Source organism: Amia ocellicauda, chromosome 6 (genome assembly GCF_036373705.1).
Source record: "Amia ocellicauda isolate fAmiCal2 chromosome 6, fAmiCal2.hap1, whole genome shotgun sequence".
NCBI lineage: Eukaryota > Metazoa > Chordata > Actinopteri > Amiiformes > Amiidae > Amia > Amia ocellicauda.
In genome coordinates, this window is record NC_089855.1 from 30,447,800 (window position 1) to 30,467,851 (window position 20,052).

Below are 20,052 nucleotides of genomic sequence, written 5' to 3' on the forward strand. Positions count from 1 at the left end.
TTTATTTTTTAATTAGTTAACTGCTTTCTAACGATTCTTGTGTTAATTATGTTCCTGTAGGAAACATATATACTTTTTTCCTTCTTCAGGAAGAAACAGAAGTTGATCTATTTTTCATCGAAAACAAGAAGACCAAATGGTCTAATCGGGCCTAGTTAAATAAAGCATGTTTCTGGTTTCTTTTCCAAAATCTGGGAAGTGAAAGCAATGTCCATGCAAGTAATTTTGTCAAAGATTTAATCAAATAATTAAAACAGTCTATGACATATGAGACTTCCAAGTAAAAATTAAATGTTACATGAAAATGTTTTGTAACATTAGGAAAAAAAGTAAGTTTAGTTATTCATGAGCCTTTTGCAACATGAGTTATTTTATAAGAGTATGTGAAGTTAAACCTGGGGCTGGGCGATAAATCGGTATCCATAATTATCACGGTAATTACTTCTCTAACGATATAAGGACATTTAGATACATTTTCGATAATTCGGTACAGCAGTCCAGTTCACCTTATTTCTGCTGTACATCATTGGAGACAGCATAATAAATGGATATTAAGAGCTAAACGTGTACAGAAAACATTATATTCAGACACACATTTTGATACTGTAAGAAAACATTTCCATATGCAACAATACAATATTTGCTATTTATTATTATTGTTATCATGGCACTAAGCCGAAATTCCTACGACCTCTGTCAGAGAAAATAATTTGTAAGAGCGGAGGTGGCTGACGGTGATTTCTAAGGGCGGGGCGTGGGGGGTGTTTTATTTTCTTCCTTCCTTCCTATTTTCTCGATTATGTAACTCATTAAAATTCCTGGGGGGCTGAAGCCCTGGAGCCCCCGCATAGTCGGCGCCTATGATTGTTATTATTGTAATCATCATCAAGATATGTGCCAGTATATATGTATTTTAAATGGCACAACTTGACTCTCTTAACTTATTACGACACTTTCTGCCGTATTATTTTTATTTTACTTAGCAGACGTCCTTAACCAGGGCGAGTTACAGCTGAAACAAAATACATATTTCACGATTAATCATCCAGTAATAGCAGCTATAAAATAACAGGTTATTAATTAAAGTGTGCACGTTTCAGTCATGGCATTTATGGACGCATTTATAAACCAGTCCTTAATATTTTATAAGGAAACCCAGATCTGCTGCATTTATTTATTTATTTATTTATTTATTCATTCATTCATTCATTCATTCATTCATTTAACTTGTAAATTGACACACGTTAACTAAATCGTGTTCGTCTTCATACTGATTGTCTCTGGGGCTGTTATACATCAGACTGCAGAAATGTATTTTGTTGAGGAAGAAGGACTGAAAAGGGATTTTACTCATGCATATTTTTATGGTGAAAAAAGATGTAGTCCTACTGCTAATGCAGCTTCAGAAAAATAGTCCCTTCCGAAACTCACTGCCAAAAGGACTTCGGTTTGTATGAACACAAATTCTTCCCACCAATCGCTTTCTTGCATTTTTGACTGAAACTATTTTAATGAGTCTGCCATTAAGATCCGAGCAGGGATCTGACTGACTGCAAACACTACACATAGTATCACATTTATAGATGCAGTTTGATGAGATCACTCGGGATTTAATGCACAACATTCAGCAGTTTTGAATAATTTGTCATTCTACAATTCTATTGGTCGTAAGTAACAGCCATATGATCCCTGACTTGTTTGGAAGATGTACACAAAATAGCTTACCATTTTGACCAGCTGAGACTCAGTCATCTCCTGATTTCCTCCTGGTGTACACCAGAACCTACATGGCGACCACCCCCAAACTAGCAACCATCAGCTTTTTCGTATTATGCATTTCACATTTTTAGTTCCTTATTTCGATGAGCCCCCATAGACGAGCACAATTTAGAGTTAAACTAAATGCACTATATGAATACACTGCATAAGCCTTTTCTCCTTCATCATAACAGTTTGTACAAGACACAGCCAGCCCACACCTTTCAAAAGCTTCTGACAGGATACTCACTGTAGCTATGAATAAATAACTTTCTTGGCGTGCATTGAGCATTTTGAAGATGGGATTCCGGGGGAACGCTGTGTGATTCACACACCTTCATTTCAGTGCTGCTTCATCTAGCCATCAATACTAAAAAGTGCAGGGTACAACATGAATTATTTGAAACACTGGGGGGGTGGAAGGCATCAAAAGGTTTCTATTGAGGTCTTCAGTATGCAGAAAGTCAAGCCTGGCTTTTACTTCAAAAATTGTGCATATGGAATTACCAGAGGGTCTGTGCTGGAACTGAAGTGGTGGCAGGATTCAAATGGGAAGCCCTTTTTATGCAGCATTGTCTTTGCAGCTTGGTGTTGTATGCTTTAGTAGGTGCTGTTGAAAATGCTTATGGTTTTGGAAGCAAAAGCCCCTGTGAGACCTGCTGGCCTCATCTTGACCTCAGCTTTTGTTTTTTTTTTTAGTCTCAGGAGTCCAAACTACATCTGTCACTAGGTTTACTCAGAATTATTTTGATAATCTGGTGAGAGCTGTTGTCGGGAGGATTGGTACTGCAATTGGCAGGGGAGGAGCAATGCAGTTTACACTGGAGAACAACGTAAAGCACCTCTAAATACTGCAAATGTCTGGCTATGGATTTGGATTATAATAAAACATTACTGCAATCTGTGGTGTACCGAATCTTTTTTTTTGTTCTCGTCAGGTTTATAAATAAGTATAATTTTAAATGAGTCAATATTATCAATATGGAAAGTTAATTATGCTATTTAAAGGCTAACTGTTCACAAACTGGTGTGCTATTTTTGTTTTGTGTTTTTTAATTTTTTATTCATTGAACGTCTGCGACAGATAAATCTGTCAAATAGTCATGATCTCTTTATTGGGACATTCAGAACTATTTCAGTATATTTCCTGGTAGACCTAACTATTAAACTCTTTACAACTGTTACATTAAATCCAAACCTTGACATTTAGATTTGAAAGCCCTGTGAGCACTAATAATATTTGCACCTGAACTGGATCTTTGCCTATATGAGTTTAGTTTAGCACATTTGTTGAAGGCTTTTAAACATTTGTGTCCCCCCGGGGTATGTCTTTGTGTGACTAAAAATAGAAAATGCTACCTGCTACAAAGGTCAGTGTATTGTAGATAAAAGATGCACACAGAGTGGGCCTTGATTTATTATGGTGTGTTTGTCCATCTATGAAAGTATTACTTGATTTGTTGCAGGCCGAGTGGGAACGCCTCATTTTATGGCCCCCGAAGTGGTGAAGAGGGAGCCCTATGGGAAGCCAGTGGACGTCTGGGGCTGCGGAGTAATTCTCTTCATTTTACTCAGCGGGTGTCTGCCGTTTTATGGGACCAAGGAAAGGCTTTTTGAAGCAATCATTAAAGGGAAATACAAGGTAGTAGTTTATAAACTAAACCCTCGCTCTATATATTTACCAATTTTGTTTCCTCAATACAAGAGGAATTTCTCTCCCCCCCCCTTTTTTCCTCCTTTATTTTTGAGGAACATTTACAGAATTCTTACCAGCCTCTTTATAATCTCCACATTTATTTATGTAGACACTTCTCGAGGGTGTCGGCACTTCAGGTTATGGTTTCTAGGTCCCCATACTTTCTGAAGAACAATATGTTGTATTTTGTTGTAGCTCTTGTTGTAGACATTCAAAATGGAATAAGTAGTTGAATTCAAAATCAAACATGGGTAAAGTTAGTGTTTCTGTTTTCTTCTACATTTCCTTGATCAAGATCTTTCTATAAAATGTCTTAAGATCAAAAAAAAACTTTTTGTAAAACATACCTGAGTGCTGCTAAAAGTAACACCCAGCAGTTACCTTTGCTGTGAAGCTTTTTTGAGAACCTGACAGTGGATTAGGGCTTAATCCTGCACGTTTTATGCAAAATGAGAAAAGAAAATCTTAGTGTCCCTAATGGTAATGGTAATGGATGATGCTCTATGAAAAGCAAAAGGCTCTACAGCAGGAGCAACCGTCTGTAGTGTACAAGGGCCCCCAGTCATGCTGGATTTAAATGAGTCTTTAAGTCACTTTTTAAAGTCTAGGGGGAAAAGAGTTGCACAAATAAGCTGTTAATTTAGGTCACCCAGAATATAAACTGTACAAATGGACGTTCTAAAACTATGCTTTTAATATTTGCTCTGTTTGATATCTTTTATTTCCTGTCATATCCCCCTCCGGTCTGCTTCTTCTAAACGCGTTCATGAGCGAAATGATTGTTTGCAAATCTAATTTCCTGTCCTCTGGTGACAGTGTGATGCCTTTCTGATCTCTTAATACCCCCCAACACACACTCACACAGTTGCTGTATCATTCTTTCTGTGGTCAGAGTACGTCTCTGCCTTGTACACAAACACTGGTATGTAAGAGTTTAGCCTGGACCGTCACTAGTGTTACTTCTCAACATTTTCTAGTAAATACCCCAATGTCCAGTCTGTAGTTTCTGCAAGGACACGACACTAACTTCCATTGGATTTGTTAAGTCTTCACACTTATCTTGAAGTGATCATGAGTGAGTCTACCTGAAGGCACCAGATGACACCTCTCAGGGAAGGAATGGGCCCAGGCAGTGCAAGATGCTTGTTCTTTTCCACCATCTCTGTGCTGCATCTCGATGCATCTGATGTTTTGCCGTTACATTTTCTGTTTCTAATAATCTTTAAGTATATACTGCTCTCAGAATAGTGTTTATTAGTAGTATTTGCATTATGATTTATTTTTCACAAACCTGCAGCTTTATCAAAATGCATGAAGGCAGACCTTTTTTTATCCTAAGCTTGTAATCGCAAGAGCCTTATACTGTACTAGCAGAGCTGCCAATATCATGCCTGGTCACAAATGGTTCACTAACTAAACCAATGTAAGGGTCAGATGTGCATGTTAAACCTGGCAGTTGTGTTTAAACCTGCAAGTCAAAATAGCATCTGATCCTTATTACACACTTAATCAGTCATGCCATATCATTCCATAGACTGGAGAAACACGGGAAACATTTGTGTGTTTGTTTGAGTCAAGATGCCCCACCTTTATCTAGGGCAGGCCTTGATTTGTCATGCCCTTGCCCTGGGCCTCCAGTATGGGTGTCCTCCCTGCTCTACTAAGAGCTGACCCACTGACACCTCTTTGAAGTAGCAATTATGTATGTATGTATGTATTTATTTATTTGTTTATTTATTATTTGATTTAGTGTTTTTTTTTTTTTTTGTCACTATATTGTGGCCATCCTTCCCTCCTGGGGTATGTTTCAGACCCCCAGGCCACCTGTAATGTGTCTGTGTGCACACACTTTGCAGATGAATCCCCGGCAGTGGAGCCATATCTCGGAAAGTGCCAAAGACCTGGTACGCCGCATGTTGATGCTGGACCCCGCAGAGAGGATAACCGTGTACGAGGCCCTCAACCACCCCTGGCTCAAGGTGGGGCTTCAGTCTGCACATCTGAGGGATTTCAGTGAGATTAAATTGTACTATGTTGCTTGGTTGAAATTAACTTAGACTTAAGTTCAATTTGGATGCTTCAATCTGAACCAGAGGTACGAAGCCCCAGGGGCCGGTTGCATGAACAGCCCGTTTCTGAAGAGTGTACAATTCTAGTGGATTTAGACAGCGGTCTATTCAGTGATGTCATCTCTAGTCCTGTAGTGCCCTAGGGTGCTTGCTTTGTTGGTTTGTTTTTAACTCCAAAATAATGAAATATAAGCCTCTAATTCATTAAAGGTTTAAGCGCTCAAAGGTGTTATAGCATACAAATATATCCTCCTCTTTCTTTGGAACTTGGTGATGCAACCTAGGGTGTTAGAATTGTAAATGATACTTCTCAATTTTAGCAGAAGATAAAGGAAGCAAGTCATCCCCCTGTGTCTTCCTTGACCTACAAACTCTTTATTTTGGCTGGATCATCAGCGAAGGGCCCTGATAGTATGCATCAGTGGTGTAGGTCTGGAAAGAATTTTCTTCAGAATGGGATCCAACAGTGCTCAGATAAAAAGTTGCTTGTGTTAGATGATATGCATCCTTCAAAACTGAGCAGGGTGATATAATTGGGAGGTTATTTAATTGAATTGGTTGTTGGTTAAGTAGTGATATACTCTTCAGAGACGAACATAGTGTAACAACGCATTGCTACTAGTAACAAAAAACAAGATAATACAAAGTAATTTTGGCAACAACACCAAAATATATATTTTGCTCATTGGTTCTCATCCAGAAGTAAAGCATAAGTAGTTTTCAAAAGATCTTTAATAAAAAAATAAAAGAAAGTTAAAATCCGAATTGCAAATTACAGATCTGTACCTATCAATTTGTAAATAATAAAAAGGGACTTCTGACAATAAATTAAAGCACGACTGGGTACAAGTTTGTCATTCATGATTTGCAGATAGGTCGAAGATTTGATTTTGTCTAGACCCGAGTCTTGTGACAGTAAAGGAGTGCAGGTGGGATTGAGGTTCATGCGTGTGCAGAATGCGCTGTGTGGAAGTGACTGAAACGTAATGATCCAGTACGGGTTAGTTGGCAGCTTGGTCTGTTGACCTGGCAAGAGATTTTCAAGAGAGTCTGACTTCTCTTTTCTCCTCAGGAGAGAGACCGTTATGCCTACAAAATCCACCTCCCTGAGACAGTGGAGCAGCTGAGGAAATTCAACGCCAGAAGGAAATTAAAGGTATACAGCTTCATTGCCTTCATTGACCATATGAATCATTCAAGAAATCCTACAGTGGCCCCGTCAATTCAGAACTCTGTTATGGAGTTGAATGGTTTAAAGTTCAACTCCTGAGTTACAAAAAAAAAAAAACATGCTTATTTCCCTTATAGGCTCTGGTGTTGGTTTCATTTTAAGTCGTTCCTTATTTTTCAACATTTCTTGCTTATTTTGCAGATAGACCAGGTGCCAGTTTTGTCCATGACACTCATTTTCTTTGTTAGCAGTGTCGTGTGAAATGAGTTCATGGAACTGTATAACGGACATATTTGCTGTGATTTCAAGGAATATTATTAATATAATTCAACGTCAACAGTCAACATTTCAACATTTTGAGTCCTTATTTTTCTTTTATTAACTCTTCATACCATTTTCTTACACCATGGTATGAATCTAGGCTCTTTCCGTGATATCCAAATAAGTTATTAATATTATGCTGTTACTGATGTACCCACAGAGGCCTCCTTTTTGTTGCTTTAACTTTACGAACGGGTATACGGACCTCAGAGCACAAGCACAGCATGGTCTGGTCGCTGGGACCTGGGCCTGCAACAGAAGGCTGATGGGAACATTTGTAGGAAACTAGGAATTTATTTTATTCAGGATAAGGCACTTCTACCTGATAGAGATCATACACAACAACAAAGCAATGACAGAGAATGCAGCACTTTCAACTGTGTGGATATTAAACTGTTGAGATGACAATGCAATGGAAGTAATCAACATTACAACATTACTACACCTTGGGGGAGCCTAGAATATGTTTGTTTTCAAATTGTCCATTTTATTTGTTTGGTAATCCTTATGCTCGATAAGCTTATGTGAAAGAGCTTTGTGCGTTAAACTAAATGGTAACATGGAGGTAATTTAAACATTTGCAATTGCAATCCTAAGATCTTTTCCTCCAGCCTAAATAAAGGTTGTTTAGAACTAGTCACTACAAGTTGCCTTCCTCGAGCCTCATCCACACTGGCCAGATTGACGCAAGCGAAGCCACAAAATCAGTCCACACCAGTCACAATTTTGAAACTTTGTGAAAAAATATCAAATTCACTGGTGTAGATAATGCCAAATGATTTGCTTGCATCACTCACGTCCACTGTGGGGCAGTCTTTTGATATTTCAGCCTTGGCTCTCATTGGCTGCCACTGTATTTCTTTGCAGTCTCTAGACAGATTAAACCTTGAATCACTCTTATGATGTCTTGTGTATTTTGTGGATTTCTTTAATGTATGCTGACCAAAGCTATGTGGTAAGCCTACATTTCTCTTTTTTTTAGGCTTCAACAGTCCTAATTGTGAGGTTTCCTTGCACTCCAGTTGCTAACAAAATAAGTTAATTTCCCAGTGATGACATTTTAATTGAAGATAATTTAATTTCTTCTTAGCAAGAGATGCATAAATAAACATTAGGCAGGGCAGTGAATGCACTCTTAATTAACTGGAGAGAAAGAAGACTTGTTTTTTTGTTCTTATTTTTAATTTTGTTTTTTTGTTTTGTTTTTTTTGCTGATAGAACTCCCTGGTTGCTAATTTCTTTGTATTCAATCCTATTTTCATCGCATCCTTCTGCTTTTTTGTGTTCTTCACTTTTACTGTCTTGATTTGTAATAAGCGGCGGAAGCTTAAGCCAAAATAAGAGCAGAGTAGAGCACAAGTCGGACATCATGACAGTAACCTTTCCCCCCCGCCCCCGAACTCAATGGATGAAAGATTTAACTTTAAATACTGTTAAACACAACTGGTGCCTGTGTATTTGAGCTGCTTTTGCTATTAATTTGTGGTTCAGATTCTAAAGTTGTGTGTCACATAAACCACAGGTTATCGCATGTATGCTGTTGACCACAGATGTATGTATGTTGTTTTTATCTTTTTACTCTATTTTGGTTTTCAGTTTTTTTTTTTTTTTTTTTTTTGTGCATGTTTATTTCCTGCATTCTTGGAACAGGACATTTAAGTTGCCTTTCTCATTATATGTTGTCTTTGTTGCTTAAAGGCAGGTTAATTGAAAGGACCCTGCTGAGCAACAGAGGTTTTTGAGTTTGTTTTTTCATGTACAGTGATTTAAAGAGTACAGGGGCTTATTCAGTGTCTTAACCTCTGACATGGTTGTGTGTTGCAGGGTGCTGTTTTAGCTGCTGTTTCCAGCCATAAGTTTAACTCCTTCTATGGAGACCCACCTGAGGAGCTCCCCGACTTCTCTGAAGACCCCACTTCCTCAGGTAACCCATGACAATGTGTCTGTGAGCGCTCACACCAGTTCAAGTCACACACAGGGTGTCGGGAAACTGCTGTGGAAAGCTGGTGAGGTCTACAGCATAAGTCACATGCTGTATCACAGACCACATATTGTGCTAGGAAATATGGTTAGAGTGTGCTGTGTGTGAAATTATATATTGTACATTTTAATGATAAGATCCTAATGTGACTTATTGGCCACATAGTTATTAAATATAGTAAATACAATAGTGTGATCAGTTGTTTGGGTTTACAAACAAGCAACATGTCAGCTGTTTTCAAATAATCGTTCTGTAAATGACCCGAGTCCATTTGCCAAGCTTTATTGTGAGCTTGTACCATAGCAGGCAGTTAGACTTTCACACAAAAGCCCTTCCCTAGGCTCTGAACTCTGCATTTGAAGGGGTCATTTGGTTTTTAACCTATGTAACAAATTGCAGTCACTTGACAAATAATCTTGAGCAAGACTTACTTCCTTGTCTCAGACATGGACTTTCATTTCCTGTTTCATTCAATGTGTCGTGCCAGCTGTCAAACTGGAGAGGTGGGGGTCCAGATGTTGCTGTAGTGTGACAGGGTAGGGCAGTTTTATATCAAGCCTTCTGCTCATAAACCCCCAGGTCAAGTCTAGTCTTTTTTTTGCTTTTGTTTTTGTTTTTTTGTTCCAAAAACAGTCCAGAAATGTCATATAGATTTCTTGCTGCCGTGCCATCCTATTTCTGTCACAAGTAGTCCGAGTCACTGTGAGGATCTTAAAGCTTGACTGGACCAGGCTTCACACTCATCTGTGTTAGCGTACAGTTTTTTCTTGTGTGTGTGTGTGTGTGTGTGTGTATAATGTGCAAACTTCAGTTACTTCTTGGTCGAGACCGCAAGACAAGCAGATGATGCGCCTCACATGTAAGGCTTTAGTCTAGATAAGATGGTGTAGATACATAAGTAAATACATGTATTTTTTTCATCTTATAAACCCATTCATTTTCATTGGCAGATGAAATTTTTATGAGAAATAGACTTATTTTTTGGCATATCTGTTTTGCTTTAATCTGCTCATCTCATCTTCTGCTATTGTGCAGTGAAAACGCACTTTGACAAACACAAATTACCTTAAGTAATGATTAAGTTCATTGAGCTTTTCCTCACAGTAACAATATAAGACAAGTCTCTTATTGACCTTTTTTTAATTTAATGGGACAGGGTTCATTTCTGTTTTGTTTTGGTTTTATACCTTGTCACTCAGTACACCTGACTCTTTGATGCATGGGTAGCCAATCAGACTTTGTCTGGATGCTTGCTCAAGTGGCTGTGTATCTGTTTTGTGATGTGAATAAACATTGGGATTTTAAGTATTATTTAGTAACTGATAAGTAATTAAAAGTACACTGGTCACATTTCACAGGCCATCCTTTTACCATTCACAGTGGGCTTGGTCTTTATGTATCACAGTATTTACTGTAATTTGAATACTGGATGATTTTCACAGGTCAGTACTAAGAGTTACCAGAACTTGACAACCACAATCAAGTTGGCTGCTTTAACAATGGCAGATTAACCATTATTTACTGCCGCTGTTACTTTGTGGACTGTGGTTATGCTTGTGTGACAGCCTGCTAACTCTGCAGATTTTGAATACCTGACCATGTTTGTTGTTTGTTCTAATGCTGCCCTCCTTCTAGGACTGCTAGCTGCAGAAAGTAGGTATCCCCATGTTGCTTCTGAGTTTGGATTTAAATGTGTGCATTGTCATTGATCCGAAACGTCCCATTCTCCCCAAACATACATACACCAGCCAGAGCTTTAATACTGCTTTTGTGTGACGCCTTATTGCAATCTTGGGTGGCAAACGGCAGGAGCGTGCATGAGCCCAGGTAGTCACAATCGTTCCCTTTAAAAGTTGTGCCCTGCGTCGTGATGACCAGACAACCTGAGACAATAGCTTCACAGCTATGTGATCAAATACACACCTTGGTTCAGTATAAAGATAGACTGCTGGTTAAAATCGTGTTTGAGGTCATTTTAACTCATGGTCAGTGGTTCAGTTCGTGCTCTAAAGGCCGAGCATTAGGAAAGTTATTGGTCATGTGCTCTGTATTCGGCCATCACCGGTCTGCACTGCAACTGTGACGAAAAAGGCCACACTCTGCAGTTTACTTGCTCTGTGAAACTTGGTAAAGGGAACTATTGTGGAACACAACACCTCATAAAGAGGGGGAGCACGAAATCATTCCAAAAACAAGGCGAGATCTGTAGTGTTTTGGTGAACCACGCCCCTGCCAGAAATGGTCTGTTGTGTTGGCTTAAACAGGAAGCAGGTTATTTATCAGATGTATACAGAAGAGTGAACAATGCACATTTGTTACTGGACTTAAACGTATCACTCTCAATGGATACAATCTCGGCCTGTTCCTTTTTGATGTATAATTACATTCACATTTATTCTCCTTAAGCAATTGGACACCTAACTAGTCTGCTAGTCAACAAGGCAGTATTAAAAGGTTTTTAATATTTAGTAATCATAATTTGTCATTTGCACCCACCTCCCCTTCAATTACTTAACATTTTTGCATGTTTTCCTTCAGCTGTATAATAGCGGATGTGTGACTAATATTGCTCTTTGTTTTTCTTTTTAATTATGCCAAAGATTGTTTTAAGGCCTTAATGGTCATACACAGGTTCACAAATGTGACCTTTATCTCGAAAACAAAATATTCACATATTGTGGTTGTTGCTTATCACTAGATAAGTGCATCAGTTTGTTTGGATTATAATTCTGTGGTTGAACGAAATACAGGAAGTAAGGAAACAACAGGAACAGTTATGTAAAAAAAAGCATATTTTTTGGTACATTTATATCTGTGAAATGAGAAACCAGAATTTCCATTCTCTGGGGTTGTTATTGCACGTATTGTTTTACTTGGTTTGCCTTGGGCTTTTCCTATTTACAGTGACCCCAAGCCCATTTATTACTATGAAGGCTGCCATTCATCTGACCAGGGCAATATCTGGGTCATTTAGGAAGAGCTGCTGGGGAAAGTAAACGCAGAACGAGGACTGAAGTCTGACCCTGTGTAATGTTGGTCCTGCGCTGGTATCCCAGCCTGTTGAAAACAATGTTGCCTCTCTAGTCAACGTCAGGCCTTCTTTGTAGCAGTTGTTGGTTTCAGCTTTCCACTTTTCCATGAAAGCCATTTTGCATTGACAAAGTTGTTTCTTCATTCCTGAAATTTCAGTCCCCATGCTCCAATTGTACCAGTATCTAGGGACGAAGAAGAAAAAAAGTGGTTTATCATTTCATTTATACACTGTTCATTTACATGTCTGTATTTGTTTATATTTGGGAACATGACTGTATCTCACTAAATACAAGGGAATTTGCTGAGAGCAAAAAAGGAATGGTTTTTTATTTAAAGTTTAATGCCTTACTAGCTGCTAAAAGACTACTTCAGTGCTTCCTAATATGAGAGCAGGGGTCCCAGTTAATGTGTGTAATAGGCCATTTTAAACTGGCTGAAAATTGTTAAAAAAAATAAGAATGGGCATCTCTAAACAAATTCCCTTGTGTTTCCTGTATGGAGGATGGCGAATGTGCATGGTCTTGGCTGGTCTCTGTTGATCTGATGGCGCAGAGCAGTGCACTGGCAGTGTGGCGGTCAGTGTGGTGCGCTGCGTTCTGAGTGGGAGTTGTGTGTGTGTTTGTGTCCGGGAGCAGGGGCGGTGTCGCAGGTGCTGGACAGTCTGGAGGAGATCCACGCCCTGACGGACTGCAGCGAGAAGGACCTGGACTTCCTGCACAGCGTGTTCCAGGACCAACACCTCCACACGCTGCTGGATGTGAGTACACGCAAACCACACATGCACATACATTCACGCTGACAAGCACAAAGCCTTTATTTATTTATTTATTTATTTTGTATTACGTATACTTTATAGAAGGTTGTATCGAGTGTGCCATACCTTCCTAAACAGGCACCTTTACCTGTCATTGTAGCTCTTGGCTCAAGGCGCTCAGTCCTGGAAGCGTGTCCTCTATTCCTTCTCAGTTGGCAGATTGCAATTTCATTGAATTACTCAATCGGACAAAAGCAGCTGTCCGTGGTGCTATGATTTAATCTCATTCGTTGTTCTTTTCCTGTCACATGCTCAGTACTTCTTGCGTAATTCCCAAATGATCACTGCGATCAAATCTTCACAATGTGGGAGAGAGAGGTCCATTGAAATGTTCTTATAATTTAACGGATGGTAGTGTCCCTCAGCTGCATGTTACAGTTGTTTTCCACACAGAAAATGTGAATTAATTAATATCTCCTCCTTTCTACGTCTTATTCTGGACTCCTGCAGTGAAGTAACTTGTAATATGATCCACTTACTATTTCACTGAAAACCCAAAAAAGCCATGCAGCATGCTAGCAACAGTTAGTAGGGGGATGGTCATAGTGATTCTCCTCGATATGTAGTCTGCTTTTGTTGGTGTTGAAAGAGGAAAAAAAATGGTTCCTTCTCCCCCCCCTTTTTTTTTTTTTATATAGGCAATGTTGCCATACTACACTTCTTTTTTTTTTTTTTTTCCTGTAGTTTTATCTCATTCATTGAGATTTATTATACTGTTTCCCAACATCCTTAGAAGCTGTTTCGCCACTGCAGCAGACTGGTTCCCGTTGATTAGTTTGAGCTCTTTGATTACCACGGAGTATCCTCTGCAAGTTGACCGCAGACATTGACAGAGCTTTGCCAATAAAACATCCAGTGTGTCTGGGGAGAGGAGGGGCTGTATGGGCGTGCAATGAAAACCGCGTGAGGAGCCGATATAGCCCCGTCTGCGCTCAGTTTAATTAACTTGCACATTTAGCCTTTCCTGCAGGCTGAATCAGTACTCAACAATCTCTGAATAGGCATCTATAACCTCATGAAATGAATTCGGGCATAACATTGTTTGCAATGAAGGGTTTGTAGACTTGCAGCTGCCACTGTAGAGGGCTGGTTTCACTGTTCAGGGGTTTCACGTATTCTGTGTTGGATGCTGGCAAAACTACAGAGCCTCGACACGCATCCAACCCGCTTGTGTGAAGGCACCAAAAAGTGAGCAAGCATCACACACAGCCAGACGTGCTGTAACGCCTCCCCAGCATGTTCGAGAGGGTAGGTGTTCATTTTCGTGTGGCATAATGTGTTGGTATGGCTGTGCTCCTACACCAACCCAATCCCTACAAAAGCTCCTTTAAGGCTGTGTGTGGGGCCTGTGTTGTGTGAGAGAGAGGAGCAGTAGAGAGTAGGAGCCAATATAGCCATCTGGGCCAAAAGGGGATCTGTAAGGGGACCCGCCTCTGCTCACTCTTTCTGAGGACTGCATCCATGGGGGGGGGGGGGGGAGGGGTTGTGAATGCAGATGTCACTCCATTCACAAGTTAGACTTCCCACAGAAAGGAAGAGAACAATGTTGTCTTTTGTCTGTCTGGAGTCTTTTCACCTCAGTGTCTGCCAGGCTGCTCTGGGCATTAAGATATCACTGAGCCACTCTCCGCTCACCTCAGGGACACAATTCAAGCTTGAAACCCCTTTTCTTGCTTAGGCAGGCGTCTGGCCTGTGCATTTCTTTATTAAATTGTATTTTTGGAAAGCTGCTTCAAATGTGGAATCTCCCCGGTGAGTCTGCCTTGTTAATTATTAACTTCGCTGTCGAGCTGCAGCTCAGCGTTGTCTCAGTTCACTGAGAGACATACTGAACTGTGTTATGGTACTGAATGCATCCTAGTGTTTATGCAGGTCAGCTTCCCACATGTTTTGTTTGTTTAGCTTTTTTTTTTTTTGTCTCGTCACATGATCCACTAGATTCTGCTGGCCTCACCCATGCACAATTTGGTATTTGTCTGTTTTTTTTATTTTCTGATATGCACTTGGGGGCAATCGTTTACTTGTTACTCGTTTAAGAAAGTTATTGACGTCCAGAAGGGGGGACTGAAGTGTTTGAGGCGAAGGTGATTCCAGTCAGGGCTGTGTGTTTGTTTTGTTTTTCTTTTGTATGCCAATCTGTTTACTCATAGGGTTGTCCTGTTCCCTGTTTGTGTATTTTCCTCAGTAATTTTATTATCTTATATTGTCACTGACAAAGCCTGGCAAAAACACTTCCAAAACTACCTTCTGCAGTATGAAATTAAAGTCTGCAACTAAATTTGATTTAAAACTTGTGTATACAAGTGAAAAACACATTTGGTTTCCCACTACTGTGCCTACATTTACACTTTCCCAGATATTTCACTTTTAAATGGTGGTTTCCCAGAGAGCTTTGTGATCTAACTTAAAGCTAACAGTACAGAGATATCAATAATATCAGGTTTCGCCACAGTGACCACTGCCAAATACACTAAGTTTAATAAGAGCAAGGGAATATGAAAGCTCTCATAATGGGACAGTTGTTTGTTGTATTTTTAAAGCATAGGTTATTAACCTTTTCAGGTTAGATATAATTCTGCAATGTACACTCGGAAACAAGCCTCAGGTCTCAAACAGTAATAAATGCAGCTCATCTGCTGGGAGTTGGGTGAAGTCTGTAGAATAAACAAAACGGGGAAAAAAAAAAGTGTTAAAAGAAAATCGATGGTGTTTGTGCAGCCTGTGTTATTAACAGCGTCTATAATTAGCACTCAAGTCAGTAGCTGCACAGTGGAGTCAGAGAGGTGAGATGTGCTATTGATCTGTATGCATGAGGCCATTTATCCCAGTGTACTTTATCATTTCAATTTGTCCCCCAAACTTCAAGGAACAGGTCAAGAGAACCTGAGGGGAATCACATTAAAGAAAGTTCCTGCAGGAGAAGGCAAGGGGGCTGAAACCTGGAAATGTTGTGGGAATAATAGTAGTAATTTTGTGGGCAGTCCACCGCAGGCAAATTTAAAATGCTGCGTCACTTTCAGGAATATTAACAGTCTGAAGTGTATAAATGAAGCAAGACGAGCATCTGCCTTGTGATGCATGACTCGGCAAGTTGCATTTGGGCAAAGGACCCTCCTCCTCTGAGACCTGTGGCGCTGTCCCGCATGGGTAATTGCAAAATCATTGACTGTTTGAAAATTGTAAGTTTCAACTTCTATCTGATACAATAACATGTCGTTTATGTTTATTTCTTTGCTCTTTTGCATTTTACATATAGGCCATTGGATCAACGTTTTAAGCTTTGAAAAGTGGTACTAATTCCTACTTGTATGCCAGCTTTAGGATTCACAGTGTGGGTGCTTTTCAGCTCCAGAGAATGTGCTCCTGACAGGGAACAAGCGTATCATGTATTTGAATGGCATCCCCACAGGGGAAGTCTGTGGAAACCCATCCCACAAGGAATTGGATGGATTATGAGACCCCTTGGGATTTTTGATGACTCGTGTTGAGACTGTGGGGTTGAGAAACTTTTAATGTTAATACGGCTCTACAGGTCGTCATTTTGCAGCCTCTCTCTGAAACAGGATCTCATTTCCAACATTATATATAATGTATAAAGCCACTGTAAGTTGAGGAAAAGGTAATATGCAAAACGCATCACTTTACTGCCCCAGTGGTCACTTCACTATTTGCAGAACATTTATGAAAAACAGTTTGTGACTGATTACCTTCTAAAACCTTCCCATGCATTAAGATACCAGGTTGGTAACTACTTGAGGCATTATTCCTGTGTCTTCACCTTTGAAAATGGGCTGCATTATAAATTAGAAAAGTAGCAACCAAGCCTTCCAACCTCTTCACACACGGATACCAATTTTGTCGCTTAGCATCTAATTTCCAATACCGAGCATTTAAAAAAATCGAAAAACAATCTGTCATTCCCAGCTTCATTTACATGCAGTTTTGAAATCAGTAAGAGCTCTTACATGTGAACAGCGAAGTCCTTTTATCTGCAAATAAACTACTTGTATGCCTTTTTTGTAATTCAGGTAAAAGATGCCTATGAGGACTTATAGAAAAGCAAAAGCTGTGATTATCTATTCAGACATAAAACACTTATAGCCATTGCATGTAAACATAAATGTACCCATTATGAGTGCAGCTACACATTTTTATGAGCTATCAGGATTTAATCAATGCACAGCGATCCAATTTGAAAATAGATTTTACTTTCCTTTCTTTAATAGCAGAATTTGACCTCACATTATTGAATCAAAGATTTTATCATTTGCATTTTCAGTTTCAGATGTTATTCAGAGTGTGATGTTTGTCATTGGAAGTGTTCTCTGCTTCAGCAAAAAAAGCACTTAATTTTCTTTTTTTAATTGAAAAGAAAACTCATAATCTCCCACAAAATATAAAATATTGAAATGTGCTTTTTTTTACATGAGAGCAGTGCAGAAGCTGAAATTAGCTGAATCATATAATTGTGTATCTGACATTCCCCTGGGGTAGTTCTTGGGGTTGCATATTTTATTTGGATTTAATTTTTTTCTTCTTCCTTTGGCAGCTCATTAAAACATGAGGCATCTAGACAAACAAACTGCATTCTTCAATAAACCCATTTCCCCCGTACCCATCTGCTTAAGTAAAAGTGTTCTCATCCCTATCTTTTTTTTTTTTTTTTTTTTATTAAGGTGACTTTTTGGCATGTCTGCTGTTTGTTACCCAAGTGCTTTGAACCACTGTCTGAATCTGCTCAGAGTCACTCTATCCCTGTTCAGTGGTGCCCCTTCAATGCTAGTCAGTCGAACAGAGCCAATTTCAGCCCTGTGGGATAGGAGGTGGGGAAAGGATCCACAGATAGTGTTACTTCAACAGCTAGTGGACTGTGTGAGGCAGGGCAACATTATATATGTTTGTATCTGGAACTCTTACTGGTGCTATTGAGGCTACTTTGCTTTCAGTAGTGGTGTGTGATTGATTGTGCTTAATACCAGAGAAACTTTAAAACTGACCCTTACAGATTCCACAAGCAAGGCAATGAGGGGGGGACAGTGGCCCTATTGGCAGAAAAATGTCTTGTTCCTTATTGTTGCCAGTGAGTTATAACCTGTGGGTCTGGCCGTATGTTTCGGATGAATCCTCCTTGCTTTAAATATTCTATCCGCAACCTGTTTTATCATTCCACTCGTAATCAACCCATTAACTGCGAGACGTGTTCAATTGTGTTCACTCCTCACTCGAAAGAGCCTCCGTTCCACACCAGCGCGAATGACGCACGCACAGAACTCATGACTTAATTGGTCTGCTTTCTCTGCACCTTTTCACATAATTCATGAATACATTGTCTCAATTGTTTAAGGTTTTTTTTATTATTATTAGTTTCACAAGGTTTGTCTTCAAACAAACATGCTGCTCGGTGTCTTGAAGCCAGCCAGCATCCGAAAAAGCATTAAGCGATCTTTTTTATAATCAGTGTTTGTCTGTGAAATGTTTGAACTTGTTATGTTATTTACAGTTATTGTAAAGTAAAAAGCAACTGAACCATTAAATTATACTTTTAAAGATGAGTGTTTTAGGCAAACTGAAAATGTGACGTTCCTTTTGTGTATTACTTATTCGTGCTTTTGCAGTGGCGCAGTGGTTAGCGCTGCTGCCTCAAAGCTCCAGGGTCATGTCCTCTGCAAGGCCTTGTGGGTTTTCTCATGGTGTTCTGGTTTCCTCCAACATCCCAAAGACAAGCTGGGTGTGCCCTGCCTCGCACCCTGCGTCTGTCAGGTCAGCCTCTGTCTCATCACAACCCTGTACTGGATTATGAAACATGAATGGATAGATTTTCTTAATTTGAGTGATTTATGAATAATTTGCTGAACTTCAAGACATGTCTAGCACTTTAATAATACCCTTCCAAAGCTGGAGAAAGCCATCTTTTATTTTCCTACAAAGCGCGAATGAACAGAAATGACCTATCAGACGGGAAGTGTGGTGTGTTTGAAATGAAAGCTGGCTATCTAGAAGTGTTTACGAGACTGCTGAAGTGCGACAGTGTACTCTGCTCCTTGCAGATAGTCCTCTTGTCCATGTGAGCCCTGTGCGGGTGATTACACAAGCGCCGCTCTGCTGCAGACTGGTCAATAGTGCAGCCAGCTGTGTCCGGGCCCAGCCTCCACGTGTTTGTGTTTTTCCCTGTTCTTTCTCATGAACCTTGTCCGCTTCCTGCCATCCATGCACTGACCGCCAGTTTGTTCTCACACGAGCGCAGTAACAGCACTTTCCTCTTGAGGAATCCAAACGTGACTTTTCCAGCTGCACTGCCAGCTGGCCGGCTTCTTCAATCCTGAGCACTCCCCTGAGGGTGCTTCTCGTGTGACCAGTGAGAGTCACTGGCCAAACATACTTTAACAGCCAGTCCAGGGGAACTTACCACCCCCCTTGTACCAGCTGAATCATAAGAAATCAATCTAGCACATTTCGAGAAGGTACAATGTGCAGGGCTGTAAAGTTTGTGTTATTCACTTGTTTATCAGCAGTTTTTAAGCAGAATATACATCTCTGAGCCCCTGCCCCCTCCAACACTTCTCCTTGTTGTTTTGCCCCTAGGCTGTGGCTACTACTGTTTTTTTTAGTACTAGTTTGAAGTAGGATTAACCTTCTAATTGTGAAACCTGAAGAACCGGTGCACTCTGGAATCTCTCTCGCACCGGAGGGTGGAATGTGCTGAAACGCAGAACCTCGCAAGCTTGGCGTGTTTACCTGGAGAAATTACTTCAGCAGGTTATCATGTTATTCCAATCCTGGTACTAGGGATGGACTGGGACCGACAGTCAGCCCTGGCATTTTAGCCACACCAGCCCCCCCTGCAACCACAAACAACCATCAAGTTATCTCCTTATAGGTTTATTTCAGATGGTCTTAAGCTATCCTTAAACAGTTCCTTTCAATTACATTGTAAATATATTGTTTTGGGAAAATGCTTAAATAAAGGTTAAATATAATCAAAATAATTGTCTAAATTGTTATGTGATGAATGCTTTGACTTTATTCTGTGGTCTGCATTTCAGAAGGAGTTGTCTGTTGTGAATGCTGCCACTTACCTTCCGCAAACTTTCTTGACAGAACAGAACAAACGTTATTACATAGACCTGTTTTTATGATGCAGGGAAGATGAATCAGCGCAGCCAATAGTAAACATTAACATCTCAGTTGAATATACTGTTGTGTGGTATC

The 20,052-nt window shown here is 39.9% G+C and overlaps 1 protein-coding gene across 17 annotated transcripts in view; it reads left to right on the forward strand.

The window, feature by feature from the left end:
• Positions 1 to 20,052, forward strand: part of caska (calcium/calmodulin-dependent serine protein kinase a) — a 234,381-nt gene that overhangs the window by 174,025 nt on the left and 40,304 nt on the right. For 6 of the 17 annotated variants that reach the window (XM_066706833.1, XM_066706840.1, XM_066706845.1 and 3 more), the window contains exons 7-12: positions 3,225 to 3,403; positions 5,311 to 5,433; positions 6,596 to 6,679; positions 8,840 to 8,939; positions 10,632 to 10,649; positions 12,665 to 12,786. In XM_066706833.1, the coding sequence (XP_066562930.1) occupies positions 3,225 to 3,403; positions 5,311 to 5,433; positions 6,596 to 6,679; positions 8,840 to 8,939; positions 10,632 to 10,649; positions 12,665 to 12,786 (626 nt within the window). The remainder of the gene's footprint in view (positions 1 to 3,224; positions 3,404 to 5,310; positions 5,434 to 6,595; positions 6,680 to 8,839; positions 8,940 to 10,631; positions 10,650 to 12,664; positions 12,787 to 20,052) is intronic. The other 11 variants (XM_066706846.1, XM_066706832.1, XM_066706843.1 and 8 more) reach the window with 3 other exon arrangements.